Source organism: Hippopotamus amphibius, chromosome 2 (assembly GCF_030028045.1).
Source record: "Hippopotamus amphibius kiboko isolate mHipAmp2 chromosome 2, mHipAmp2.hap2, whole genome shotgun sequence".
Classification (NCBI taxonomy): Eukaryota; Metazoa; Chordata; class Mammalia; order Artiodactyla; family Hippopotamidae; genus Hippopotamus; species Hippopotamus amphibius.
Window position 1 is genome coordinate 229,531,945 of NC_080187.1, and position 16,733 is coordinate 229,548,677.

Below are 16,733 nucleotides of genomic sequence, written 5' to 3' on the forward strand. Positions count from 1 at the left end.
CAAAAAATTTAAATTGAACTCAGGCATACATTAATAATTGAGCATAAAACTTCATTTTTATGAGGGTTGACATAATTTTTAAAATTCGGCAGATGCTTGTTAAGCACCAAGTATATTCTTAGCCTTGTGCATTATACCTCGGAGCTAGAGAAGCAGTACGGTTAAACCTTGATAATTCGAAATCCCTAGGAAATGAATTTTTCTGAGTAGCCTAGTTTTTAGGCCAGATGAAGCGCTCCCTTCTTAAAAATGTAACTATTTTGGATGATAATTTTGAATGTCTTTTCTTTTTTCATTAAATTGAGTAAATTAAATATCGTGTCATTTTCTTGATGACAGTTTTGAAAATTAATTCTTCCATTTCCTTTTTTTAAAAAAATCCTATTGGTGTGTATCATCAGTTTGCTATCTCTCCTTGGAGGAACGGAAAGGGCAAGATTATTTAGACTATTCACACTTTATTTACAAATTTAAAATAGTAGCTATTTATCCATACAGTGATACTTTCTCTAATATCACAATCAAAGTTTGATCCTGGGTGCTTTTCATAACCACGGTGGAGCGGTCCTTTAGACTCCCCTTTGGCCAGCGGCAGTGATGCAGGCACCCCGGTGACACGGGGCTTCACAGGGATGTGCTGCACTCCATTCCTGGCATGCCTCGTCTTGCTCACCAGAGCACCTCTCTTATTTTCAGTTTAATTCCAAGGCATAGCAAAGAACACCAAGCTTTCTTCTGCATTTACTAATGCTCAAATGTCTTAATTTTCTCTTACTTGAATTACATATTAATGGTTCAAAGAAGCATAAAGACTTTCAAGTAGCCAGAAGCTTTTGACCTTTGTAAAAAGACCTTTTTAGATACACGTCAGGTCCACCTGTCCTACTCTGAAAATTTTATGATCTCTTCCCAGAGGCATGACAGTTTCTTTTGCCTTCAGCTATCTTGCCAGGCTTGTGACCGGCAATGTTCAATGTGCACAGTAACTTCTCGTTCTAAGCCTCCAACCCAGTGTGATCTTCGAAGTACCTTTAGGGAGCAAATTCATATTGTCGACCCTGGCTGGCTCCACTAGTGCAGCAGCTCTACAGAAGGGCTGATTGAATGACTTACACCCTTAATTCACGGGCACCTTCCCAGGTGCCCAGGCAGTGACAACCTGTCAGTGCTTCTTAGCCCGATGGCTTGCAAGCATTTTGCAACATTAATTTTAAGGTGTGTTTCAATTTCAGGATGTATAGAAGATGGAGCTATAGCCTTACTTACTGTTTAAGTTCTTGGGTCTGGGTTTTATCCTTCCTGACAACTGCTTCTTCTCAGAGCTGTCAGGGCATCTGCCTAGAGCATGTTCCTATTTTTTCAGAGCCTAAAATCACAGTCTGGTGGCTTTTATTGGGACTGTCTAGAGTCCTCCTCCCCTTACTCCCTGGTTCTCAGCCTCCATCTAGTTTGGGGAGGTTGCTGGGTAGCTGGGTTTCAGCTGTTGTCAATCTAGGGAGATCCTTGCTCTTATTCAAGAGTAAATTCCTTCACTGTACATCAGATCTCATCTCCCTCATCAGGGACACGCTCTGGCAGTTCTCTGCCCATTCTGAATCACCCGTTTTGGTTCTCTATTTCATCATGTCCATCAGCATTCAAACATAGTGTTATTTCTCCATCTTAAATAAAATTTCTTCTCTTGAAATCCCCATTTCCTCCTCCAGCAACTGCCTCATTTGTTTGCTCTGCGTTGCAGCGTAACTTCTTGAGAAATTTGTTCATATTCAGTGTTTCTAATTTCTCTTGTCCTTTCTTTAGAAAAATTATTTTTACTCTGGAAATAATCTCTAAGGTACAGAAGAGTTTCAATTACAATGCAAAGAATTTTCTTTTCCCCGAACCATTCGAGAAAAATTGTCACAGGTGCCCGGTCACCTCTGGATACTTTAATATTTCCTACAAGTAAAAACATTCTTCTACATAATCATAATATTATCATCATGTATAGTTAACATTGATACATCACTACCTTCTACTCCTCAGACCCCATTTATGTATTGCAAATCATCCCACTAATGTCCCTTTGAGCAAAAGAACCCAGTTCAGAATCACAGGTTGCATTTAGCTGTCCTGTCAGCCACAGTTCCTTAGACTTCCTGGACTCTTATGACCTTGACACTTTTTAAGATTATAGGCTATTATTTTATAAAATGTCACTCACTTTGGGTTTGTCTAATGTTTCTTTATGATTTAATTAAAGTAACAAAACTTTGACATTATTATCAGAAAATTGACGGGATGTCATCTCACTGCATCCTATCAGTGACACACAATTTCAAATTGTCACTTACTGGTGATACTAACTTTACGTGATTAAGGTCTTCCAGGTTTCTCCATGGAAAGGTATCCTTCCTCCTTTGTAGTTAATAAATATTTGGAGTTTGGGGGAGGGAACTTGAGACCATATAACTATCCCATTCCTCATCAAACATTCTATTTTTTAAATTTTATGTAATGCACTTGTGATTTCCTCTTTTATTGAATGATTTATAATCTGACACTGTCATCATTAATTTTTTTATGTTTAAATTGGCACAGACTAAAGCACTGGCTACTGCGTCCTTTTGACATGCCTCCTTCCTTCTTTGAGTACTTGCTTAGTTTTCGGCACGAAAAGATATTCGAGGGTCCTCTTGTTATTTCTGCAGCCCAGACCTGGAATCATCCTTTTCTGCAAGAGCATCCCTTTGAGAATGGTATTTAGACATCAAGATCTCGGTGCTAAGCACGCTCATTGCTGATGAGTCGCTGTCCCTGGGTCCTCTTGGTGGATCGAGCTAGAGAATACACACACGCATGCACGTGAGGACATGCGTGCGCACACACACTTTTACATCTATATTTCTTTATCTGTACATACGTGTACGCGTAACCATGAGTTCGCATCGACTCCACCAGGTCCTATCCTACACCACAGGGTTCATTCCAGCTTTCTACGTTCCGTATGTATAACTCCCGTCTCTGTTGGTGAGAAACCTGACTCCCCTCATCCTTATTTGATCAGTTCCCATGTATGGAACCAAGGTCCCACTCCATAACCTCTCTCCCTGATGCAGATGCCTTCACATCCCACTCGGGGTCCCATCCTCCTCACCAGGATGCCCCCTGCACAGATGCTCTCCTCACATTGCTCCAGCCGACATCCCACCGTGGGCCGCAGACCTACTGTGGGGACTACCCTATGCCCTTAAGATCGAGTTGTTTGTAAAGGAGGAGGCCCCATTTGCTCTTACACCCATTTCACTCCCACCATTCCACGAAAGCTTCTCTCATCAAGGTCACCAATGACTCCAAATTGCTGAATCTAGCAGTCACGTCTCAGTTTTCCTCTTACTTGATGTATTGACAGCATTTGACATGGTTGATGATTCCTTATGCCTTGAAGCACTTTCTCCGTTTGGCTCTCAGGGTTCCCTACAGGCTACTGCTTTTGAATTTTCTTTGCTATTTCTCTTGGGCTTCCCAACTTCTTACATTGTAGTGTTCCAGGGTTCAATCCTCATTCCTCTCTTTCCTATCGAAATGTACTCCTTTGTGGTCTTGCTCATTCCTAAGGCTTTATGTGCCATTTATATGGCCTCAAGGCCCAAATTTATGGCTTTAGTCCAAATCTTGCCCCTAACTCCAGCATTGTATATCTCATTAACAGATGTTTCCATTCCAACCCTTCTACAACTTCTCTCCCCGCAGCTGAAATGACGGCAACTCCATCTTTCCGTTAAATCAGTCCAGAAACTGAGAGTTATCCTTAGTTCTTATTTTTGATTCACACCCTATCTCTAATCCATCAGAAAATCCTGGTGATTCTACATTCAAATGCTGTTTATCCAGAATTATACTATTCAGCACCGCCTCTGCTGCTGTTTCTCCATTCTGAACCACTGTGGCCTCTCACTTAAGTTACAGCACTAGCCTCCAGTAATCTCTGCTTCTACCCTTGACTCCCATAGAGTCCTGTTCTCAACACAGCAGCCAGAGTGCTTCTTCAAAATGTGTCCATGGCTCCCAGTTTCTCTTACCATAAACTTTATTGTGGAAGTTTTTACCCAAAGATTGGTTATCTTCTCAATTCAGCCTAACTACTGCCGCCTGTCTTCCCCCACATATATACTCTCTCAATTCCTTTTACCCTGCTCTGTTTTTCATTTTCTTTTAAAATATACTACTGTCTAACATTCTCTATAGCTATTTATTATGTTTTATTTTCTATTCTCTCCATCCTTCTACTCAAATAATATATAAGCAATTTGATTGTGCTGTGCATTGATGTAGTTTGAGTCATGTTTCTTCATTTGGAGTTTGTTGAGTTACTTGAAACTGTGGGTTTGTAGTTTTTATCAAATTTGGAAACTTTCAGTTATTATGTCTTCAAATATTTTTCTTTCCTCTCCTCCACACACCATCTTTCTGATCTCCTTCAGAGACTCCAATTGTATGTATATTAGGCCACTTGAAGTTGTCCCCTAGCTTAGTGTATTCTGGGGATTTTTGGGGGGGAGGATTTTTTGGGGGGGGGCTTTTTGTTGTTGTTTTCAGTGTGTTTTATCTCTGTGCTTCACTTTGGAGAATTCCTATTATTGTCTTCAAGTTCATTAATATTTTCTTCTGCAGTATCTAATCTGGTGCTGATTCCATCCAATGTGCTTTTTATCTCTAGAAATTTGATTTGGGTCTTTTTAATATCCTCCATGTCTCTTTTAATCATGTTTTGCTTTCCTCTATTTTCTTGATTATAGAGACAATATTTACAATAGCTATTTAACAGTACCCTTATTTATAAATTTTATCATCTATGTCAATTCTGGGTCTTTTTCTCCTCACTATGAGATTAATTTGGATTAATTTTTCTCCTCATTATGGGATAGATTTTTCCCCCACTCATTTGTATGTCTGGATTTTATTTATTGGATTCTACACATTGTGAATTTTATTTTGTGGCATACTGAAATCTCTTGTATTCTTTAAATACTTGGGGGTTTTATTCTGTGGTCCAATTAAGTTACTTGGAAACATTTTGATCTATTCAAGGCTTACTTTTAAATTTTGATAGGTGGACCCACAACAGCCTTTAACCAGGGCCTACTTGGCACCACTACTGAAGATACCCTTTTTAAGACTCTACTCAATCCCCTATGTGTTATGAGATCTTTCTACTCTGGCCAGTAGAGACACAAACTATTCCAGCCCTGTGTGATCACCAGGGATTGTTTCATTTGATCCTTTCTGAAATTCTTTGCACAGCCTCAAGCAGTTTTCTCCCACATGTGTGCTGATTAGTATTCAGCTAAAAACCCAAAAGGAATCCTCTGTAGGCCTCCAGAGTGCGTTCTCTCACACTCTTTCTCTCTTCCGTGTATGTGCGTGTGCAGGTGTGTGTGTGTGTGTGTGTGTGTGTGTGTGTGTGTGTAGCTCTTTCTTCTCTGTCACTCTCTCCTCAATTCAAAGAGGTTCCTGAAGCCTGTTTGGGTAGCCCCTCCCTGTGCTGCGGCCTAGAAACCTTTTCAAGCAGTAAGCTGGGACATGCATGGGGCTTCTCTTGCCTCCCTCCTCTCAGGAATCACTGTCCTCTGGTGCCTGCTGTCCACTGTTTAAAAAACACTTGTTCATATACTTTTTCCAGTTTTTAAGTTAAAGCAGGAGGGTTTAACTGGCCCCTGCTCCTCCATCATAGTCAGAATTGGAAGTCTAGAATCCTGCGTAAGTTCCACAGGACAGGAAGCTTTGTTTATTTTGTTCCCTGGTTATTCTAAACCCCCCTAATATGCCTGGCATATTAGGTACTCAGTAAATATTAGTTGAATGGAGTATTTGTTGATTAAGATTATATATGAGACGTTCTTTGGCAATTATCTGAGTGTTTCCTGTGTGCTGGCACTGATGACATAGGGGTGAATAAAACAGATATGGTTCCTGCCTTCATAGAGCGGAATGTTTAAAGGGAAATATCAAACAGCAAATAAACAAACAATGGTAATCATAAATTGTGGTAAATGTTTTTCTATGAAGGAAAAGAATGGGGTGCTCTGAAAGAAAATAATGAGGAAAGTCATCATTGGATGAGGTAGCCAGTAAAGATTCTGCAAAGAGTGATATTTCAGCTGGTACTCCTGAAGGAAGAGAAGGAGTCTGCCTGGTGAGGAGATGGGGAGAAGAATGTTCCAGGAAATTGTATATGTGAAGCTCTGCCGCAGAAAAGAACTTGGAGAAAGCTCCAAGAAAAGAACTTGGAGCTTTCACAAAATCAGAGGAGACCTATGTGGGAGGGAATAATACTACAACGTGAAACTGGAGAGATGGCAGGCCCAAAGTAGGCAGGACCCACTGTTTTTATGATGTCTTGGCTTTCTACGAAGTACAATGAGAAGCTCTTGAAAATTTTAAATAGGGGAGTGATATGAGCCAATTTATATTTTAAGAATATCTTTCTAGCTGCAGTATGGAGAATACTACTACTGGCACAACTGTGAAAGTAGAGAAGTTATTTACAACTGAGGTTCTTAAAATTTTTTTGTGCCCCTAGACCTGTTTGGCTGTCTGCTGAATCATATGGTCTCCTTCTCAGAATAATGTTTTTAAATTACAAAGGAAACTAATTATATTAAAATATAGTTTATCAGAATATTTTTAGAAAAACATTTTTGATGCAATTAAATATATATACTTCTTTATTAACTGATTATATAGGATGTAATAGTGGTTCTATACTTATAAAGTCAGAGAACATAAATAAAATGTTGCCATGTCTATAGTAACTGTAATGTGATGGAGAATATCTGATTTTTATTGGTGACTAAGTCACAGAAACTGTTAACGCTGCTTGTGTTGTCTACATCTGTAACAGAAAGAAATGTTAGATTTCCATTTGAGATTAGTGAAAACAAAGTCGTAATTTTTTTTTTAATCATTGAACTTCACAGACCACACCCTGGGTTCTATTCATGGATCCTGTCTTAGTCCATTTGAGCTACTATAACAGAATGCCATACACTAGGTGGCTTCTGAACAGCAGAAATTTATTTCTCACAGTTCTGGAGGCGAGAAGCCTAAGATCAAGGGGCCAGTAGATGTGGTGTCTAGTGAGGGCCTGCTTCCTGGTTCGTAGAAGGCCACCTTCTCTCTGTGACCTCACCTGGTTAAAGGGGCAGTGGAGCTCTCTGGGATCTCTATGAGAGCACTAATTTCATTCATGAGGGCTCTACTCTCATGACCTAATCACCCCCCAAAGGCCCCCAACTCCAAACACCATCACATTGGGAATTAGATTTCAACATAATGAATTGGGGGTGGGAGGGACACAAACATTCAGTTTATAAAAGATCCCTTGGAAATTTTTATTTAAGAGGCTATTTCAGCAATCATGGGAAAAGAAGATGGAGGCTTGGACTAGGGAAGTTGCTAGAGAAGTGACAATAAGGGGAAAATTTGAAATATTTTTGTGGGAGCATCCCTGTTCAGTCTGCGTATGCTCAATGGCTTTGGTAGGAGAGCTGGATTTGACGTGAACACAAGTCACGTCTGTCCTCAGGGTGTGCTGACAGCTATCACCTTGGTAGGAAGTGGGGCTGCAGGTGAAGAGGCTAAGGGCCAGAGCCATGTGTGAGCCAGGGCTGTTACTGCCCTCATGGGGGTGGGGGCAGGTCCCACGTTGCTGGAGCAGAAGCTCTGAGGATAGAGTCCAAGCTGGCTGTGTTCCCTCTAAGTGTGAACTCTCCCTTCTCCGAGTACCAGCACCCTTAGGAGCAGTGCTGGAGCAAGAGGAGCCCATCTGGGCTCTCAGCACCTGACAGGGTACAAGCTTCAGTGGTCCAGCTGCAGCGTTCAAGGCTGCTTCTGAGGCACGGCCTCCGCGAGTGCCAGTGATGGCTGCCCCCACCCTGCTCACAGAGTGCTTCGGGTCTGGGCCACCTCTGCGTCTCACAGCTGAGTTCTTTCTGTTGTGGCAGCCCTCAGCTATGACATGAGGTGGGCAGGGCTGGAGCGTTCATTCAGCTCAAGCTGGGGTGCGCTGGGGCAGCCATGGGAAACCAGCCAGCCACCCACGCAGTTTCAATCAGCCATCTCCACCCTGCTTCAGGAGACTGCAACCGCGTGTATGCATCCTTACCAAGCAGACAGAGTCCGGGCTTCCCACAGCCCTTCAATCAGCCAGGGGGGCTTGTCTTCCCCATGCTAGACCTCAGCCCTGGGGCCTTCAATAGGTAGCCCAGACCACTCACTCCCCAGAGAGGATATCTACCCCCTGTAAACTCCCTTTTCTTGAGTCCCCTCCCTGGGCCACAGGTCCTGACCTGACTTCTTCTCTTCCCTTCCTACCCAATTCCATGTAGATCTTTCTTTCAGCCTTGGTTGTGCAGGAGTCTTTCTGCCGGTTTCCAGTTCGTTTTCAGTGAGAATTGTTCCACATGTGTATGTATTTCTGATGTGTTTGTGGGGGGAGGTAGGTTGCAGGTTCTCCTACTCTGCCATCTTGATCTCCTCCAAAATTTGAGACATTTTTGTAGGGAGAATCAACAGAACAAAAAAAGGAGAGGTTATCTAAAGTTACTGGGGAAATCTTCATGGAAGAACTTGGCCTAGGAATGTGAACTGTAAAAGAATCTGTATGCAAAACGTTAGCAGGGATAGTTAGAAAGCAAGAAGATTTGCCAGGCAGACTATTGCTGTGCTTCATTGAAAGATAAGGAACAAGGATGACACTATGGGTGAGAAAGAAAGCACTTCATAAAGATGAAGTCAAGGACACTGAGACTCATGACTCAGGTACTCACGGGCTATGAGAACTAAGGCAAATGCTCACCTAATGGATCCTCAACTTCACATATTAAAAATGAGGATAATAACAATAGCTTGTGACCCGTAATGTTGTAAGGAGTAAATAAAACACTGCATGTAAAGTGGTTAGCACAGTTCTGATATGTAGCAAGGACAGATAAATATTAGCAATTGTTCTAATTACTGCTAGGATTCTGACATTGTGTTGGACTGTCGCCCACAGGAGATTGCAATCTAGTTGAGGAAACATGATAAAACACATAATATATTTTAGAAGGAAGTTGTTCAGAATCAAGTGTTCAAATACAAGATATGAGCAACTCTAAGCTATTAAATTTTGCTCAGTATAGTACTTTCTGTACCATAAAATGATTCTGAAAATTCCTGCCACATATTTGTATGTGAGCATTGCAGATGAGTGGGGATACTGTTGGTTCTCTTGTTAACAAGTAAATTTTAGATATTACTATTGTCCAGTCTCTGCTGCTTGCAGCTAAACTCCTGTTTGGCATAATAATGACTATGGCTCAAACAATTAAAAAAAAAAAAAAGTAATTGAGATTCTGAAAGCCTGTTCTTTGGTTTCATTTAGAGGAGCTAAGACAAGAACAGTCTGTTTCCTTTCGTTCTGTCATAATAGCATTTCATAAAGATGCACAAAGAATTTCAATCGACCTTTGGAACTAGCCCTAGCCCTGCATTTGAGTAGTTTGTATGTAGATGGCTGTGGCTTAATGGCAAAGCATTAATGTTCAAGTTCTTTTTTCTGCTTCATACTTTGCTATATGACCTTGAACCACTCATGCAATGTACTGAGCCTAAATGTTTCATCTATAAAGGGAGGATAATAGTTCCTACCTCAGGATTATGTTGTAGATCAATAGAGAAAACTTAATGTCTGAAACAAAATAGAAACACAATAAAAAATATTTTTAAGCAATGTAATAATAATTGTGAGTGAGAATTTAAAGCCAAAACTTATAACAGGAAACAAAAAAGGTCATTCTATAATGATAAATGGGTCAATTTATTAAATATATATGCACCCAAAATCAGAGCACCTGAATACATTAAGCAAATATTAACAGACCTAAAAGGAGAAATAGACAATACAACTATAGCTGGGAACTTTAATACCTCACTTTCAACAATGGATAGATTATCCAGACAGAAAATCAATAAGGAAATGTTGAACTATACTTTAGACCAAGGGAACCTAGCAAACACATACAGAACACTGCATCCAATAGCCACAGAATATAACATTCTTCTTAAGTGCACACAGAACATTCTCTAGGACAGGTCAAATGACAGATCATAAAACAAGTCTTGGCAAATTTAAAAAGATTGAAATTATACCAAGAATCTTTTCCAATCACAGTTGTATGAAACTAGAAATCAATAACAGGAGTAAAACTGGAAAGTTCACAAATATACAGAAATTAAAGAACATACTTGCAAGCAACTAGCCAATGGATCAAAGAAGAAATAAAAAAATGAAATTAAAAAATATATATCTTGAAACAGACCAAAAAAGGAAACAAAACATACCAAAACATATGGGAGGCAGCAAAAGCAGTTCTAAGAGGGAAGTTTATAGTGATAAACACCTACATTAAGAAAAAAATTAAAAGATTTCAAATAAACAACCTAACTTCATACCTCAAGGAACTATAAAAAGTACCTTAAGCACACAATTAGCAGAAGGAAGCAAAAACAAAGATCAGAGCAGAAATAAATGAAATAGAGATCAGAAAAAAAACAACAGAAAAAGTCAGCTAAACTAAGAGGGTTTTTTTTGAAAAGATAAACAAAATTGACAAATCCTTATCTAGACTAAGAAAAAAAAAAGAAGGCTCAAATAAGTAAAACTGGAAATGAAAGAAGAGACATTATAACTGATATCACAGAAATACAGAGGATCATAAGAGACTACTGTGAACAATTACATGCAACAAATCGGATAACCTAAAAGACTTGGATGAGTTTCTAGAAACACATAACTTACCAAGACTGAATCATTAAGAAGTAGAAAATCTGAACAGACCAATCCTACTATAATACTCGTAAGGAGATTGAATCAGTAATAAAAAATTTCCCAACAAAAAAAATCTCCCAGGGCCAGATGGCTTTCTTGGTAAACTCTACCAAACATTTAAAAAATTAATGCCAGTTCTTCTCAAGCTCTTCCAAAAAATTGAAGAGAAGTGAATACTTCCAAACTAATTTTACAAGGCCAGCATTACCCAGATACCAAAGCCAGATAAGGACACCACAAGAAAACTAGAAGCCAATATCCCTGTTGTATATGAATGCTAAAATTCTCAACAGAATATTAGCAAACTGAATTCAACAGCACATCAAAAGGATCATACACCACAAATGAGTGGGATTTATTCCTATGATACAAAGGTAGTGCAATGTATGCATGTTAGTAAATGTGATACATCACATTAATAGAATCAAAGATAAAAATCATATGAGCATCTCATTAGATATGGAAAGAAAATTTAACAAAATACAATATCCTTTCATGATAAAAACTCTCAGCAAATTGGGTATAGAAGAAATGTACCTCGACATAATAAAGTCCGTATATATCAAGTCCACAGCTGACATCATACTCAATGGTGAAAGATTAAAAGCTTTTCCTGTAAGATCAGAAATAAGACAAGGTTATCCACTCTTATGACTCTATTCAACATAGTACTGGAGGCCCTAGCCAGAATAATCAGGGAAGAAAAAATAAACAGTATTGAAATTTAAAAAAAAAAAATGTAAACTTGTTTGCAGATGATGATCTTATAGAGAGAAATCCTAAAAATTTCACACAAAAAAAGAAAAACAAAAAAACCTGTTAAAACTAATCAATGAACTCAGTAAAGTAACAGGATAAAAAAAAATCAACATATCGATACAAAAATAAGTTGTGTTTCTGTACACTAACAATGAAATAACTGAAAAAGTAATAAAGAAAATCCCATTCACAATAACTTCAAAAACAAAATACTTAGGAGTAAATTTACTCAAGGAGTTGAAAGATCTATAACTAAAAATTATGACTTTGATGAAAGAATTTAAAGAATACATAAATAAATGTAAAGATATCCTGTGTTCATGAGTCAGAATAATTAATATTGTTAAAATGTCCATACTACCCAAAGCCATCTATAGAATCAATGCAATCTCTATCAAAATTACAATGGAATTTTTCACGAAATAAAAAAACTCAATCATAAAATTCATATGGAACCACAAAAGACTCCAAATAGCCAAAGCAATTCTGAGAAAGAGAAACAAAGCTGGAGGCATCACACTTCCTGATTTCAGGCTATATTACAAAGCTATAGTAATCAAAATGGTATGGCATAAAAAAACAGACACATGGAACAATGAAACAGAATCAAGAATCCAGAAATAAATCCTAGCATATACTGTCAACTAATATTTGACAAAGGAGCCAGAATGCTCAATGGGAAAATGATAGTCTCTTCAATAAATGGTGTTGGGAAAACTGGATAATCCCATGCAGCAAAGTGAAATTTGACACCTGCCTTATTCCACTCACAAAAATTAACTCAAAATGGACCAAAGACTTCAATATAAGACCTAAAACTGTAAAACTCCTAGAAGAAAACATAGAGAGTTATCTCCCTGACATTGATTTTGGCAATGATTTCTTGGATATAACACCAAAGCACATGCAAGAAAAGCAAAAATAAATAAGTGCAACTACATGAAACTAAAAAGTTTCCACACACCAAAAGAAACAATCAACAAAATGAAAAAGCAACCTATGGAATGGGAGAAAAAATTTCAAACCTAGTATCTGATAAAGGGTGAATGTAAAAAACTCATACAACTTAATGGCAAACAATCTGATTTTAAAATGGGCAGAGGAATTGAATAGACATTATTCCAAAGAAGACATAAATGTCCAACAGGTGTGTGAAAATATACTCAACACCACTAATCAGGGAAATGCAAATTAAAACCATGAGATATCACTTTACACTTGCTGATATGGCTATTACCAAAACAAGCAATAACAAGTGTTGGTGAGGATGTGGAGAAATGGCAACCCTTGTGCACTGTTGGTGGGAACATAAATTGGTGCCGTCACTATGGAAAATAGTACAGAGTTTCAATACAGAGGTTCCTTATGAAAATTAAAAATAGAACTGTCACAGGATCCAGCAATCCGACTTCTGATAATATATACTTATCACATATATATATCATATATGTGATATATATATCTCTCTCAAGTTAAGTTGAGGTCATATTGGATTGCGGTAGGCCTAATCTAATGATTGGGAGGTAGGATATTTGCACATAGGCAAAGAGGAGAACGGCATGTAAAGACAGACACAGGAGAGAATGCTGTGTGAAGGTGGAGGCAGAGAGCGGGGTGATGTGTCTAGAAGCCAGGATACACCAAGGATTGCCTGCAGCCACAGGACACGAGTTGAGAAGTATGGAGAGATTCTCCCTCGGAGCCTCCAGTAGGAACCAACCCTGCTGATACTTTGATGTCCACATTCTAGCCTCTAGCTCTGACTGAGAGAATACATTCCTATCATTGTAAGCCATCTAGATTGCATTTTGTTTAGGCAGAAAGAGGAAACTAACACACCTCTTTACGCCAGTCAGCACATCCGTCGGTTTTGTTGCAGTAACAAAAGGCCCTCTCCTTCGATTCTTAGAGGCTACGACAACAAAGATACACTTTTCATTCTTCTTCTCACCCACATGTCATCACAGATAGCTGCCCCTCCACACCAGGTTACCTTTGAGCAACCTCTACCTGGAATATTGCCTCTATCTGGTCTGAAACAAATGGAACACAGAGTCCAAACATTCAGAGATTTATGGGATTAGAAGAGGAAATTGATTTTCCTTTCCAACCTGTAATCTGTAATATTGAAAAGCTTTTAAGTGACAAAGTTCTAATTAACTCAATCCTGGACAAGGAACAAACCAAGAGTATGGCCACCATGTTTTATTAAAACCTCTGAATCAATTAAGGTGGTTTATAGTAAATTATTTCAGTTGGACACAGTGGCAGAGGGAGAAGAACATGGCAAACTGTGCATTGGTTTTTGAAGCTTCTGCCCCGAATTAACTCACATCACTTCTGGTCACGTCTCATTGGCCAGAGCAAGTCTGTTGCCAATGTATAGGTATGTATAACCCACATATAGGAGGTGCAGTGAATCTTTTCAGAAATACTACAATCTCCCCACTCTTACAGAGGATTATCCTTTCAGTAGTCACTTTGAGAGACTGTTTTAGTAGTACAATGATGTGGGAAATGTTTGGAATGATTTCCAGAGCAAGTGTGTTATGTCACATAAGAAATTGACTTCTTGACTTCATGGTTTTTGATCCCCAGTGGCATTCCCCAGATGGATCATCTCCACCTAGTCCCCAGATGCGATTACAAATGACTTTTAGTTTATTTCACCAAATTAAATCCCCCCTCAAGTAGTGAAAATTTGCCACTGTCAAAGCTGATCAAAGAAGGGACTCCAGAAGACTCCCAACAGAGACCTACGGACGTGTTGTAAGAGGTGACAGCATCACTGAGATCACTGACTAGCCTCCCAGTGGGAAACCTTAAAGGGTGCAATGCTTGGTTAAAGTAATATATATAATATGTGTAATAAATTATAATAGTATATATTATCATATATACTGTATATAAAACATAAAAATGCATAATGTATGAGGTTATGTGAGTATATATAAGTATATAATACCTCTGATGTGTTTGCTAAAAACGAAATCAACATGGCTTTCGGCATCCCTGGCACAATGCCTGAAGCAGAGGCACACAAATACAGAATGATAGTAATGGCTGGCCTACGTGGAAATCTTACTATGTTCCAGGCACTAACTCGTTTGCATGGATTACTTCATTTAATCCTTGCAGCCAGGGCTGGGACTAGGACAAGGGAAGCAACCTACCTGGGGCACAGAATTTAAGGAGTCACCCACTCCCAGGGCTGGACAAATACAAGGTTGATACTTGCATGACCCTGACCGTGAACGCCTCCGTCAGTGTTGTACCCTCAGTGCCTCACTCCCTGCACCCTAATCCCGGACCTGCTTGTCCTGTAAGGTCAAGATCATTAACTCCCTCTTCGCAGAGGAGGAAACAGAGGCTAATGGAGGATGGGTATCTCGCTTCACTTGAACCCAGGCAATCTGGACCCCCAAGCCTTGACTCACTGCACCTGCGTTGGTGCCTTCGATGAAGCCCCATCTAAAGTTTTGGCTGTTTTGTCATCTTTTCCAGGTGTCCAAGGCAGCTGCAGACTTGATGGCCTACTGTGAAGCGCATGCCAAGGAAGACCCTCTCCTGACGCCTGTCCCGGCTTCAGAGAACCCGTTTAGGGAGAAGAAGTTTTTCTGCGCTATCCTTTAAGTCTTCAAGAGGAGCCTGAGGGGCCTCGGGGCTCCAGGGACACTGATGTAGAGTTTTTAGCAAAGTGGGCACCTTTCTAGTCCACAGCATTTAAAGAGAGGGAGGAGAACCATCCTGGAGACTCCAGGCTATGCATGTTTAAAGAACTGGTCCCCTTTATGAGAATGAAAGCTGATTCACACCCCGAGTTAAGAGATCTGATCTCCGCAGAATTGCCTGGAGGAGGGGAACATGTAAAGATATAATCGGTGTCATTTCTTTCCTGCTGCCCCTCCCCAAACCTTATGTTTCTGCTTCATATTTAAAAAATTAAAATTAAAACAGACAGCTGTACTGAGCTCAGATGTGTATGACCTTCTTGGAATGAATATGGCCTCTAGAACACCCTTTGACGAGCTGAGTCATCCATTGTAGGTGTGGTCCCATTCAATGGCATTGATGTTTCGTCTTCGCGCCTTTCTTTCCCTTTTCCCCTCCTCCCCTACCCCTCCTCCCACCCCTCCCCATTAGAATAGTAAAGAGATAAGGCTGGATTTGTCTGTAACATTGAACTCAAAGGATGGGCACCCAAAGGGTTTAGGGAGTTGTTCCCCATGGTTTATCCTCATGGTAACAACAACAAAAACTGCCGGCTGTCTGTGTTCTTTTATCACTATTCCTAACATTTGTACACGATAGCTTTGATTCTGCAAGTAAAAGTAAATCATGTGCTGTGACTGGTGCTTTCATATATTTGTGACAATTTTTGAGTGATATTGCATGAAAATGTCCCCATGTTACATCCATTCAGAAGTTTTATTGTTTTACTCTAAAGTTTGGAAAAAGAACGAAAGAGAAATGAAGCCTTGGAAGAAAAAGCTCAGTATCCTGAAAATTGAGATTACTCCCGAGCCTTAGCCATGCCTAAATACCTCCTCTTAACAGTGGCATGAACGCCTCTTCAACACGTTCTCCAGAATCCAAAGCATTTTGGTTTGATCCCAGGTCCCGGGCAGCACAGGGAGCACCAAGCAGCAGAGGCAAGGACTCACCCTGAGCTGGGAAGTCCTCTTGTCATAGAGTCAGAGCAAGTTCCCTTTTTCCTGGGTCACAGAAATTCTAGGTTTGAAGCCTTTCTGTGCTCTTCTTAACAAGAAAAAATGTGGTTCTTATTTGTTCAAGTATCAGGAGAAATAAACCCCCAACTCCAGACCAGATCCAGCCTTGTGCCAGGGAGAGAGGGGCAGGTGCTGCTGGGGCAGCTCCGCCAGAAAGGGGTCTGGCTCTTTTGTCACTGAGATGGCCTTTGCTTTTCGCTCACCCAAATCGTCAAAAGAATCTTTTGTTTGTTTTTGTTCTCCTCTTTGTGAGAGTCTGTCTTTCTTTACAACTTCCTTGCAGTTTGAGCTCTCTCTTCCCAAGAAATGATATGGAAAGTGATTTTTCTTTGTGTCTCCAGCCTCCACCAGTATTGGGAGGCTTGGAAGTCTTTCTCACTTTTTCCGTATCA

General features: G+C 39.8%; 1 protein-coding gene across 3 annotated transcripts in view; it reads left to right on the forward strand.

Moving 5' to 3' along the window:
* Positions 1-15,569, forward strand: part of GNG2 (G protein subunit gamma 2) — a 116,290-nt gene extending 100,721 nt beyond the window's left edge. For all 3 annotated transcript variants that reach the window (XM_057723866.1, XM_057723867.1, XM_057723868.1), the window contains one exon: positions 15,116-15,569. In XM_057723866.1, the coding sequence (XP_057579849.1) occupies positions 15,116-15,244 (129 nt within the window). In that variant the 3' untranslated portion in view covers positions 15,245-15,569. The remainder of the gene's footprint in view (positions 1-15,115) is intronic.
* The last annotated feature ends 1,164 nt before the right edge of the window (positions 15,570-16,733 follow it).